The 13,348-nt window shown below is 44.5% G+C and overlaps 1 protein-coding gene across 1 annotated transcript in view; it reads left to right on the top strand.

Annotated features, from left to right (window-relative positions):
* Nucleotides 1-884: 884 nt before the first annotated feature.
* The window catches only part of TRMU (tRNA 5-methylaminomethyl-2-thiouridylate methyltransferase), a 20,426-nt gene continuing 7,962 nt past the window's right edge, over nucleotides 885-13,348 (top strand). Inside the window, exons 1-8 of the mRNA XM_018552511.1 lie at nucleotides 885-1,078; nucleotides 3,261-3,426; nucleotides 3,529-3,635; nucleotides 5,010-5,132; nucleotides 7,791-7,963; nucleotides 8,387-8,440; nucleotides 8,520-8,586; nucleotides 12,203-12,303. Coding sequence (XP_018408013.1) covers nucleotides 997-1,078; nucleotides 3,261-3,426; nucleotides 3,529-3,635; nucleotides 5,010-5,132; nucleotides 7,791-7,963; nucleotides 8,387-8,440; nucleotides 8,520-8,586; nucleotides 12,203-12,303 — 873 coding nt within the window. The 5' untranslated portion in view covers nucleotides 885-996. The remainder of the gene's footprint in view (nucleotides 1,079-3,260; nucleotides 3,427-3,528; nucleotides 3,636-5,009; nucleotides 5,133-7,790; nucleotides 7,964-8,386; nucleotides 8,441-8,519; nucleotides 8,587-12,202; nucleotides 12,304-13,348) is intronic.

Below are 13,348 nucleotides of genomic sequence, written 5' to 3'. Positions count from 1 at the left end.
ACCATTCTCCTGGCAACCAGCAAACCCAGACACGTCCATTGGATTGCCAGACAATCCAATATATATATATAAAAAACAAAAACAAAACGGAGTATTGTAGTGTGTGATGATACCTTTCTTATTGGACTAACAAAATATATAAAAGACAAGCTTTCGAGAGTTAACCTCTCTTCTTCAGGTCAGAAGCAATACTATAGCTGTTTATTATTCTTATATATTATTTTGATTGTTTGAGGTTTTTTTATGGTAGTTTTCTGCGATTTCGCGGGTGCGTGCAATTTTAAAGCTTGACATGTTTGGTGTCTATTTACCCGACGTGACCCGATCTTTTATATTTTACCAAAAAACTGGGTAATAATAAATGTTTCCTAACATAATGTAAAAAAAAAACTTTTTTTTCCCAAAATTTTCTGTAATTTTTCCTAATTATAATAAAAAATAAAAACCCCAGTGGTGTTTAAATACCACCAAAAGAAAGCCCTATCTGTCCCCAAAACATGGTATAAAATTCATTTCAGTACAGCGTTGCATGACGGAAAAAACGTCAGTCAAAGTACCGCAACGCTGAATACTGAAAAATTGCCTGGCCAGGAAGGGGGTCTAAACACCTGGTCTTGAAGTGGTTAATTAACATTATATAACAAGAGATGCAGCGGTAAAATGTCTGGACACGCGCATGCGTAGTAGTCTGTGATCTATTTACACTCTCTGAGCCGATCCCAGAAGTCCAGATATCTAACGGGTGCAGACAATTAACAGAACACCATCAACGTCACGTGTATATTGTCATATGTCAGCCAGCCTGGACGGTTTTACGGGACTCTTCTGACACCTAGCGTTCGCTGGTGGCATTGCTCTGTACTGGTGAATGAGACGTAGGAACTGCCGATCGCGGTATAAATTTCTACCCGGCGCTTTGTGTGTATTGCACCTCCCGTGACATGTGGCCCCGGCCGGTGTGGTTGTCCTTGAGAGAGGTGGACGTGTGTTAGAGTCATGCAGGCGGTCCGCCGGGTGGTGTGTGCTATGTCCGGAGGGGTGGACAGCGCTGTGGCGGCTTTGCTGTTGAAGAGGAGAGGTAAGGAAGATAGATCCAGTGTGTAGGGGAAGAAAGAACATGGCATCATTCATCACACTAGAACACATCATCCCAGGGGAAAGTTTATCCTCATGATACACTTCTCTGCCTATATAAGTGTTGATGATGGTGTCTGGTAACAATGGTGCTCTAAGGCCTTGTTCACACCGAAAGCGTGTGCGTTCCAGAGCGGTAGCTGCTGGAACGCATGGCTATCGTGAAGAAACTTCTCCCTGAGTTTTGGGGTGGGAGTGGCGGTGCATTGGGTTCAATGGCACCGCTTCCACGCCCGCCTGCAGTGCGATCAGACGCGTGGCAAGACTTTGCCAGCGTTCTGTTCCACTGCAAATGCAAAAAATAAGGCTTGCTCTACTTTTTGCGTTTGCAGTGGAACGCAATGCTGGCAAAGTTTTGCAACGTGTCCGATTGCACTGCGGGCGTGGAAGCGGTGCCATTGAATTCAATGCCAAGCCCCCCTCTGGCCCCAGAACGTAGGGAGAAGTTTCTTCGTGATCGTGGTGCGTTCCAGCAGCTACCGCTCTGGAGCGCACACGTTTTTCGGTTTGAACAAGCCCTAAGCCTCACTGTGCAGAGATTTTCCAGCTTGTGGGATAACCATCAAAGTGAAAGCAGAATGAAAGTAAACATCACTGGAGGTCGGCTGACTGCAGAGTTTACTGACCTCAGCATCACTGTCAGTCGGCTTGCCCCTAGATTGTTCTCCCACAAACTGGGTGAGCTGGAGATCACCATGGTCCCATTCTGGCGGGATCAGCTCCTGGCTATGTTGGTGTATAAAGGGATTGGGTGCAGCAGGTTGGGAGTCCTTTTGTGAAGGAACAGCCATAAGGAGATGAATGCTTGGAAATTACTCGTAATGTATGGGGGCCCTAAGTGTGCCCACAGAAGGGGAAAAGGGGCATTTGCCCCCTCAGGACAGTCCAGATAACATGTTGGGCTGATTGTCCCAGATCCAGGTAGTCAGACCCCAACCAGAGTGTAATCTGCAGTCAGTGACAGCTGCACCTTGTTCAGGTGTGACATCACAGAACTGACTTCTTATATAGTTCCAGAGATCAGTGCTGGAAGAATGTAAAAGAGTGAGTAGGCTAAATCCACCTCTCTGACCATGTTATGTGTTGCATCCATATGTATGGTGTAACATGAAACACGGTCACACTCCCTGACTCCCACCCCTCCCCCTACCTGAATCATAAGGTTCTTCTCCCCGCAGCATCAATATTTCTTTTAACCTACACAGATTTTAATGGCTCATCCCACACAGCCATGTCATCTATTCACAGATATCTGTGAATGGATGGGCCGACCATCTGCCACTACAGCAGAGGGACTCTGACTTCAATGGAGCACAAGTGTGACGATGTCACTACACTGGGAGTCTATTGATCACTACCTCCAGCTACATAACCCATGGTCCGCCCCTCAGTACAGGCTTGGGGCTAGGAAAATAGTCTGCAGGAGCCTGAGCATTGCACCCATGATACACTGATTTGCAGGGTCCAGTACAAAAAAAACCCAATGAATTTACTTTTTATTTCGTTACTGTGGGTCAACGTATTATTTTTTTGTAAAAAGTGACCTATGCAATTATAGGAAGCTGTACATACCGGCGTTCGCTCACTTCTCGATCCTGTCACAGCCCTCTGCCGTGACGGGAGTGGCTGGATTACCCCCTCCCCGCTCCGATCCTCCAGCGCTGACTGGCGGAACAGACAGGGGAGGGGGCGGGTACAGCTGGCTCTAGCTCGTGGTATACTGAGCCTAGGGTGACGGGAGGACGCTAGTTTGTGTCCCCCTGTTACCCTAAGGAGAACTATGGGGGAAAGCCCTAACCCCATAGTTCTCCTTTTTAATGAGCAGGTTGTAGGGAAAGCTGCCTAGATTGAGTCGCTGTGTTTGAATTGCAGTGGCCAGCTTACACCTTTTTTGAATGTCTGTGCACTGATGCCTCAGTAGCAGATGTAGCCCAGTGGACATTATTATTACTATTATACAGGATCTATATAGTGCCAACAGTTTGCGCAGCACTTTACTATATAAGGAAGACATTACAATCACAATTCAAGACAAGATGGTAAGGAGGGCCATGCCCGTGACGGCTTACAATCTAAAAGGGATACATGAGGAGGTACATGATACATAATGTTGTTTTCCCTTTCAGGTTATCAGGTGACGGGTGTGTTTATGAACAATTGGGACGTTGTAGATGAGCACGGAGTCTGCACTGCAGAAAATGACTGTGAAGATGCCTACAGAGTCTGTGAGAAACTGGATATACCTTTTCACCAAGTCTCCTATGTGAAGGAATATTGGCATGACGTGTTCAGGTAACCTGTGCTGTGTATATATAGAGATATATCTAATGTGAGCAATTATTGCTGATAGTGGTGGGAGTATGGTGGCTTACTGTGTGCTGTGATTGTTTTCAGCTCTTTCCTGAATGAGTATGAGAAAGGAAGAACCCCAAACCCGGATATCATGTGCAACAAGCATATTAAGTTTAATTATTTCCTCACTTATGCAATTGAAAACTTGGGTAAGTTCTTTATATATGTGTTTTGTAGTTGAATTCATTGATTGTCCATGCTTATTATATTATTGGTGTATATATTATATACACAGAGGGAAGTAATAATTTTAACAAAACACTTGTTACAGTAGTAACGCAAACATTTACTTCTTAAATCCATCATGGCTTTTGTTATGTTAAAGTGTATGTTATATATCTCTATATATCTCTATATCAATTTGTAAATGTAGCCGGTTTTTCTTTTTTTTTCCCCTCTGAAATACCTGGCCATCTTAGTGACAGAAGCAGATCCATCTTAGTGTTGTCAGTTTGTGTCTCTTCTGCTTGGGAGCTACAGGACCCGGTGTCTACACATGGCACCTTCTGTAGCTCCAGTAGTCACACTGCTGACTACATGCCCCCCTTCTCCTGACCAGCCCTGTGAAAGTGACTAGACTATGTGATGTCAGCCACAAGGTGAGGGGTCATAGTGTCTGCCTGCTACTTGGGAGCTACAGGACACGGTGTGTGGGCATCTCCTAAGTAGCAGGCAGAGACGGACATAAGCTGTTCATCTTTGTGGCTCATGTCTCATATCCCAAACGCTGTGACACTGGTGGGTGTCAGAAGTCACACTATTGACACACCCCTCTCCCCTGCCCGGCCTTGCACTGTAACGGGCTGGGACATTAACAAAACTTGTCAGTTGTCACAAGTAGTCTCCACCCCGCGTGGTATGCAGCGTAGAATAAAAGTCGCATGACTGCTTCTAAACATTTAAATACAAAAAGTGTATCTACTATGGGGTTTTTTTTTTTTTTTGGGTCCTGCCTAATATTAGTATTTGACATTGTAATGGTTGTTTTACATATCAAAGGTTCACATACACTTGAAAAAGTTGGTGTTAAAGTTTTGTTTTTTAATATATATATATATATATTTTCTCTATCTATCTGCATATATATATATATATATATTTTCTCTTTCTTTCTGCAGACAGGTTTTTATGACAGAAGAACTCTGTATGTCCCTTCTGTCATTGCTTCCCACTGCCTGTCAGTTTGTGTATACAGAGTTGCACAGCTCATTGCACACTTCTGTGCCATGGCTGAATAACTTTTCATGCAGTTATATCATCCCATCCGAGCCCAGACGACCAAGATGCCAAAACCTGGGAGAAGATGGGAGTGGTGGAGAGGGTCGCTTGCTAGGTAATTCTGCTATATTGTGCAAATATGCAGTCCATACTAGCACATTATGGCTAAAACCTCCTGGGGGCCTAACAGTTTCCTTCTGTGATGGCAGTTTAAGAAAAAAACAAAAGTCAAGGTTTGCTGATAATTTTAGACCTCTAAAGCTCTAGTGATCTTTGTGTTCAAGTTATCCATTTCTTTGTTCTAGGAGCTGATGCTATAGCCACTGGGCATTACGCAAGGACATCTCACGAGAATGAAGATATATTTCAGCATCCTTTTATTAAGAACCCTCAAAGTCTGTTCAGGAATAGATTCGAAGTAAGAGATGGTAAGAGTTCTTTCCACACTTTCTGAACAGTATTTGCTTGGACGTTCACCAACCCCAGCCAGAAATCCGTGTTCAACAAATGTCCAAGCAAACCAAACCTGGGGTCACCTGTGTCCTAGCAACCAATGATGCCGTGTGGGCCGCACAGTGTCATTGGTTGCTAGGAAACAGACAGAGGTTGGACAGGCAGGCAAACTTGCCAAATAGTTTGGTAAAGGGTTAACTACAGTAAACTCCCAATTATTCAGCATGCACGGGGATCGGTAGGTGCTGGATAACTGTAGTTTCTGGTTGCTTGAGAGTTAATAGTAGCTCTCAAGCAACCTCCCCCACGAGAAACCCCACTCGTGCTAGCTTCCGCCGCCGGGTTAATGTAAGCAGGCAGAGTAATTGCCAGTCTGGTATTGGCTATTTCAAATTGCAATAGCAGGCTGGCTATTGAAACCCCACCCACTGAGCAGAGGAGCCGTTCCTCTGTTCAGTGTGGGGATACAATAGCCAGCCTGCTATTGCAATTTGAAATAGCCAAAAGCAGGCTGACCATTGCTCCCCATCGTTTACATTCTGCTGCCGGTCTCAGAATCTAGCCGCCGTCTGGCCGGCAGCAAGATGTAACCAAATTTTTTCTAGTGTGCACCAGGCAACTGACATTTTGTTTTAATGTGTATCACTCCACCGGCAAATAAAAAAAATCGAGGACATTTTCCCCCGGTTGCTTGAGAGTGCTGGATGCTTGAATGCCGGATAGTAGAGAGGGTTTACTATATTATAATGCATTTACTGAATAGGTTGTTTGTATTGTTTTAGATAAAGGGGAAAAGGGTTAACATTTCTGCAAGGTATTTTATTTCCGATTTGGAATTTCCTTGCCAAATGACCTTTCAGCAGTATCATTGGGTTTACATTAAGTAGCTGATGAGCTACATACAGTAGGGATGTCCCGATGCCACTTTCTCAAGACCAAGTACTTTCTCTCAGGTACTTGCTGATACCAATTACTGATACTTTTTCTTAAAGTTGCGTGTGACATTTTTTTCCAAAACAATACAGACTGATGATTTTAGGGCAGTTTCTCACCAGGGCTAAATACAGCTGTCCCCAGAGCACAATAGATCCCACCATAGCACAATGCAATGCATTCCACCAGAGCAGGAGGCTGCGATCTCACCCGGGCGGCATGTGAATTTCTGCAGGGCTCTGTGGCTATGCTGTGGAGAGTTGATCGGACGGGTGCCGGTGTCCGGGGCTGTACTGTGCTGTGTATGGAGCTCTCCATGGCTCTGCCTGTACTGGGAAGGAGAAGTAGGATATATAGGACCGGAGAGGCACTGCCAGAGGCAGCTACTGCCAGGACCCAGCAGGCTGCCAAGGTCCCCACAAACGCGGGAACTAAGCAGCAGCCGCCGCTGCGGTTTAAAATGTAAAGGGCTGGTGTCGGCCTTAAAGGAGAACTATGGGGTCAGGGCTTTTCCCCATAGTTCTCCTAAGGGTCATGGGAGAACACAAACTAGCGTCCTCCCGTCACCCACAGCTCAGTTTGCGGTATACTGAGACGCCGCAGCCGGGACAGATCCCGACAATACTGTCTGGATCCACCTAGCTGCGGGATTGACAGCTGGCTCTGCCTATCCAGAGCCAGCTGTGCCCTCCCCCGTCCGTTTCGCCAGTCAGCGCTGGAGGATCGGAGAGGGGGGGATCCCTGCAGGGAGCTGTGAGTGACAGGCATGGCTCTCTGCAGGCATAGATCGAGAAGTGAGCGAGCGACAGTATGTGTTCGCTCACTTCCCGATCTACTGAGCTGACCTGTGACAATTTCATTGTCACAGGTCGGCTCAGATTATGAGGCTGAGTGAAAATCACTTGCCTCATAATTCTCCTTTTAACAATTGTGGCATTTTCACGAGTACAAGTACTCCTAAAATGCCTGCTTTCAACACCAATACTGATACTAGTGCTAGATAACCCTAACATACAGTATAGGAAAGTAAATCTATTATTGTCTATAGTTTCTTTTATAAAAATGAGTTTGTCTACTTGCTTCTGGCACTCTCAATTTGTTTACTTTTATTGGCCAGCTGCACCCGGAACTGACATTTGTTTTTCATAAATCCCACTGGCAGGGTTAATCAACTCATGGCTTTTTATAACTCTCAAACCTTAGTGGTGAAGTCCTACTGGTTTGCTCCTCCAAGACATAATGGTGTCCCTTTTAGAGGAGAGTACAATCAATCAGAGGGGACCCCATTGTATGGGTTTTTCTAATGACTGCAGCATTTCTGGTGGGGACCTGTACACTGAAGCTTTCAAGAGATGTAAAAAAGCATGTGCCAGCAGTTGCACAGTACAGTGGTACCTCGGTTCACGAACGCTTCTGTTTGCGAACAATTCGGTTCGCGAACAGGAAGTTCAGCAAAATTTTGCCTCCGTTGGCAAACTCCGCTTCGGGTGACAACACAACCGCAGCCATTTTCCCTGTTCTGACACCTGGTCATGGCTTCCTCTAGTCGAGATCACAGTTTGATTCCGTTCACAACCAAAGTGGTTCACGACAAGAATCGCGGAACTAATTAAGTTCATGAACCGAGGTACCACTGTACTCGGATTCTAATTTTTGGTGGGTTTGGACTTTCAGTTATTTTTGCTTCTGTTATGAAACAGATGTGAAACTTCTCCAGGCTGCTGATCAGTTCAAAGACCAGACTTTCTTCCTTAGTCAGATCCCGCAGTATGCACTGAAAAAAACCCTGTTTCCACTGGGAGGATTGACAAAAGACTTTGTGAAGAAGATTGCTGCAGAAGCTGGATTTCATCATGTTTTAAAGAGAAAAGAGGCAAGGGCTTTTTTTTTGTTTTGTTTCTTGTATTGCATTTGTTTTTCTATTAAAGCATAAGTGTGCTTTTTGCCCCATTGCTCTGAGCTAACCCACCCCACCCTCCTCCTTCACAGATACATACTTGCCTAGATCTGACGGCCGCGTTTGCCCTATTATTATTTACAGCCAGTAGTACATGTTTTTATTGTCCTGGCCATGCCTGCCCATTATTCCCCCCCTATAGACTTCTATAGGGCTGTGTCCCGAGGCTGGAGATGATCAGAGGTACCATAGAAGTCTATGGGGCTTTTTAAAGTGCACTCATCCTTTAAAGTATTTATCTAGTAAAAGGCTTATGTGATGATGAAACCATTATATTCCATGAGTAAATTACACTGCCACAGACTGATAACGTAAATATCTTCTATGCCTTCCTTGTAGAGCATGGGAATATGCTTCATTGGTGAGAGAAACTTTGACAAGTTCATCCTTGAGGTATGTTTTCTGTATAGTTTGGCAAGAAGTGATTTTGTCAAGCAATGCTCAACGCTAATGATTTCATTTTTATTTGAAGTATTTAGAGCCACAGCCTGGAAACTTTGTTTCTATTGAAGATGGGAAAATTATGGGAACACACAATGGTAAGCAGAGCATTTACATTTTGTTTACTTCTGTGATTTCTGACATTTGCCACAGAAACATGGTGATTGTAGTATTTTATATTTGGATACCTTAAGGCAAGGGCAAAGGTGTTTTTATTCTGCTTAGTATTTGGATATTATTGCTGCCCTTCCATGTGTGACCACATAAAGAGTGGTATATGTATATATAATACGGAGTGGCCAGATTATGACTACACCATCAGTACTTCGTTGGGCCACCTTTTGCCTTCAATACTGCGGCGATTCTTCTTGGCATTGACTCCACGAGATGTTGAAAGGTGATGCAAGGAATCTGACACCATGCCTGATGAATAGCACTGTCCAGTTCTGTGAGATTTGATGGTTGTGGAACCAGCTGCCTGATGGCTCTTTCAACTTTGTCCCACAAATGCTCAATTGGATTGAGATCTGGTGATTGTGGGGGCCACCTAAGCAAGGTAAATTCTCCCTCATGTTCTCGAAACCACTCCTGCACAATACCGGCACCGTGGCATGGCGCATTGTCTTGTTGGAAGAAGCCATCTCCATTGGGATACGCCATCAACATGATAGGATGAACTTGATCAGCAACAATACTTTGGTATGTTGTGCTATTCAGACGTTGTTCCACACGAATTAAAGGGCCCAAATCATGCCAGGAAAACGTGCCCCAAACCATAACACTGCCCCCACCAGCTTGAAGGGTTGTACTCATGCATGTGGGGTGCATGCTTTCATGCTGTTCCCGCCAAATTCTCACTCTGCCATCTGCATGATGCAACTGGAAACGTGATTCATCGGACCACATGACTTTTTTCCAATGCTCGACTGTCCAATCCTTGTGTTCCTGTGCGAATTGGAGACGTTTTATCTTGTTAACTGCAGACAGCAAAGGTGTTCGAACAGGCCTTCGGCTTCCATATCCCATACGATGCAGTGTACGGCGAACAGTGCGTTCAGAGATCATTTGAGAGGATCCCTAATTAAGATCTGCAGTCATTTGATGCACTGTTGCCCTTCTGTTGTCTTGTACCAGTCTTGCCACTCTCCGTTCTGCCCTAACATTGACTAGTCGCTGACGGGCACAATTCGCACGTTCAGACCCAGATTTTCGGCTGACAGTCCAGTCTTTAAACACTTTAACAATGAGCCCCTCTTGAACATTTAACGAATTCTGCTGTTTTGCTGATACTCGCTCCATGGCTCCGAGCGCCAACAATCATCCCACGTTCATAGTCTGTTAAATCGCGTTGTTTCCCATATCTTCAGAAAAAAATCGCTTTCTCTGTCGTGGTAAACAACCTGCTTCCCTATTTATAATGGTCTGGCCCTCCAGATACTTCAGCGCGAAATTATAGCCAATTTGCCTACAGAACGTCAGGTGGTCATAATAATCTGGCCACTCAGTGTACAATCAGTAGGCAGTTTATTAGGAACACTGGTACATCTACTTGCAGTTATCTAATCAGCCGTGCTCTAGTGCTAATCTGCTCTAATGTGGCAGCAACACAGTGATAAAATGATGAAGCTTTAGTTATTGTGCACATCAAACATCAGAATGGGGAAACGGAATGTGATCTCAATAATACTGACCATGGCGTGATTGTTGGTGCAGGGTGGGCCATCGATCCGGCGGCCGGCAACTTGCTGGGCCCCTCCAGAGCCTGAGGCCCCGGGCGCCCGCACCGCCTGCACCGGCGGTAGTTCCGCCACTGGGTTTGAGTTTCTGTAACTTCTCATCTCATTGAAGTTTCATGTACAACAGTCTCTGGAGTCCACTCAGACTGGTGCATAAAACCAAAAGCATCGTTAGAGTGCCAGTTCTGGGAATAGAAATGCCTTGCTAATGAGAGGTCAGAGGAGATGGAACCAGACTGGTTCAAGCTGACAGGTACATTGTTGGAAATGCAAATTTTTGGCTTGTCTCCTTTAAAAAAAAAAAAAAGCCTTGTCAAGCTGGCAGAGCCACCCAGTGTTGGGCCCCTTTCACAGGCCTTATAATTTTGTCTGATTCTGTGAATGAGATGAAATTGAACAGTGTATGGCCAGCCTTACTTTCAGAGCAATCAGAACGATCCAGGTATCCATTTGACAATAGATTTATTGGAATATTTTTAGTATGTTTAAAGGCAAAAACCTATATTTTTTTTTTTTTTTAAGTAAATATACAATGTCATGTGGTCAGGCTATGATGTACTGTATGTCTCTGTACTTTACTCCCCTATGCTTTTGCATGACTATTTACTTCACAGTAAAGTTGTAAACTTGTATTTGACTATACTGGTGGAGTCCTGGCAGGAAGTACAACCACTCACCCAGGCACTACCCATGCTTCGGCAGATTACTTCACAGGAGGGATTTTAAGGTCTGCAAACAGAAGATCTGAGACTGAAAGGAGTGCTGGCTGAACACCTTTCACCACACACTGAACACCGATCACATCCAATTACAGCTGCTCATGTCCGCCATTCTGCATCAACTGCCCATGATTTCATTGGCTGAATGCAATACCCCAGGAAAGGCCTCGGGATCTTTCTGGAATTTATAGGCAGACCTTTACCAAAATGACAGCAACAATTCTTTACTATAGCTTTTTGAGGCCCCGTTCACACTTAGCGATTTATCGCACGGTAATTCCCGCGATATCGCTCTCCAATGCTTCTCAATGGGGCAAAGGGTCCTGCTGTCGTGCGTCGCTACAGCAGGACCCTTTTTGGAGCGGATTTAGCCGCGATTCTCGCTTGCTCAATGCCAGCATTTGCGCGATATCGCGTGACAAACACGCAAATTGCGCAGTGTGAATGGGGCCTTACAAGGTTATTGTTGGATGATACTGCATTGTATGTAATATCTGGACTCCATGGTCAGCAGGTTTAAACCATTGCCGAGATTTGTTTTTGTTTTGAAAAACAAACCGCAGATTTAGGTAAACCCGGGCTCACTCTAGATTGTTTCTACTAAATGCCATGCATTGCTAAGTCGTTCTTTTATTAATCATTCTAATTTGGATAATAAAATGTAAATAACCGTGTGAAACCTAAAGGCCATTTTGTTGGTATAAAAATGTCAAGTATCTGTAATGACCAAATGGCCCCAGAAAGGGTCATTTCCAGGCGAATACTTTTTCTAAGGCTGGGTTCACACCATCGAATATGCGTGTGTTTTTACCGCGATTCGCATTTGCGAGGGCTAACTGGCTTTATCCCAATGGATACGTGCGGCAAATACGCCCAAAGAACCTCCTGTACTTCTTTGGGCGTAGGGCGTTTTGCAGCGCTGTAAAACGCCCAGGTGGGAACCATGCCCATAGGCAATCATTGGTTTTCACATGTTGAGCGTTTTACAGGGCGTAGGAACGCGTTGTAAAACGCCCAGGTGTGAACCAGGCCTTACCAATGATAAGTTGTTCTCTAGAGCAGTAAAATAATGGAACAGAGTGACACCAAAGGAATCCTTGTCATTTTGTGTGGTGGAAATTATCCTTTATTGAAGCATGATCACAAAGCTAAATGCTGGCTTGAACTATTTCTTTTTCAGTCATTTCATGTTTTGAATTTCCTTCTGCTTAAGAGGATCATTGTGATTTTAACATACTTTTTTTATGTACTGTTATTAGGATGGTTTCTCTTCACATTGGGCCAACGAGCAAAAATCGGTGGTCTGAGAGATGCTTGGTTTGTTGTAGATAAAGATGTGACCACAGGAGAAGTCTTTGTGGTAAGTGATCCTTTTATGAATGTGTAGGGAAACCTATGATGTGTTACATACTAGGGATGCACCGATACTAGTATCAGTACCGCTGCCGAGTATTTAGGCGAGTACTCGTATTCGCCCAAATGTTCCGATGCCTAGCCCGATACTTCCGGTATCAGGAAGCTGGGCAGTGAGTCATTACACAGGAAGCCGTGTGCCATGTAATGATGCGGCACCTGGCTTTCTGATTGGCCGAGAAGCTGACTTAATGCTTGAGCCGGGTTCCTGGCCAATCAGGAAGCCGGGTGTCGCGTCATTATACGGCACCTTGCTTCCTAATTGGTTAGAAAGCCGGCTCCATGCTTTCTGGTCACCTAGTGACGAGAAGCATGGAGACGGCTTCCCTGCTAATCGGGAAGCCGGGTGGCAAGTCTTCACATGCCGCCTGGCTTCCTTAATGGGACTTCCCGTATAGGGGGAAAATAAAATATCGGTACCTATACTTGATACTGAAAAAACGGTATCGGTGCATCCCTAATACTTACCATTCTGTTAGCAGCCCGGTGCATGTCGGTGACCTTACAAAGGTCTTCTTGGTTGATTGTTGATGAATGAGATTAACCGCATGCTTTTTGCACCATGATATCTCTTCTAAATGTTGCACACATGCTCAAAAGCCATATGTCTGCAAAGTAATTTTTGTATTCTAATTGTTTTCTTAGGTCAGAATTGCAATTTGTATTTTCGCAGTTTATTATGTTCTATTAATTTTTTTGCTTATAATTTTATTTCATTTAATAATTATCTGCGTGGGAGCTTGCTATGTGACAGATGTGTGATACAAGCCTATACAGGTTTGTAGCAGAGATACAAAAGATTTGCACGAACAGCCACATCTAATATCAGCAGCCAGCTTTAAGAACCGTGATAGCTAAATATCCAATATGGTTATACATGTGTAATATATTGCTTGTCTTAAAACCAATGTAGATATGGCAGATTATGATTCATTTTAGATAAGATAGCCTTGGTGATGTATGCCAGCTGTCCACGGTCTCTCTCTCCCCCC

Source organism: Nanorana parkeri, unplaced genomic scaffold (genome assembly GCF_000935625.1).
Source record: "Nanorana parkeri isolate BGI_ZX_2015 unplaced genomic scaffold, ASM93562v1 scaffold90, whole genome shotgun sequence".
Taxonomy (NCBI): domain Eukaryota; kingdom Metazoa; phylum Chordata; class Amphibia; order Anura; family Dicroglossidae; genus Nanorana; species Nanorana parkeri.
This window is presented reverse-complemented; position numbering and strand designations above follow the sequence as displayed.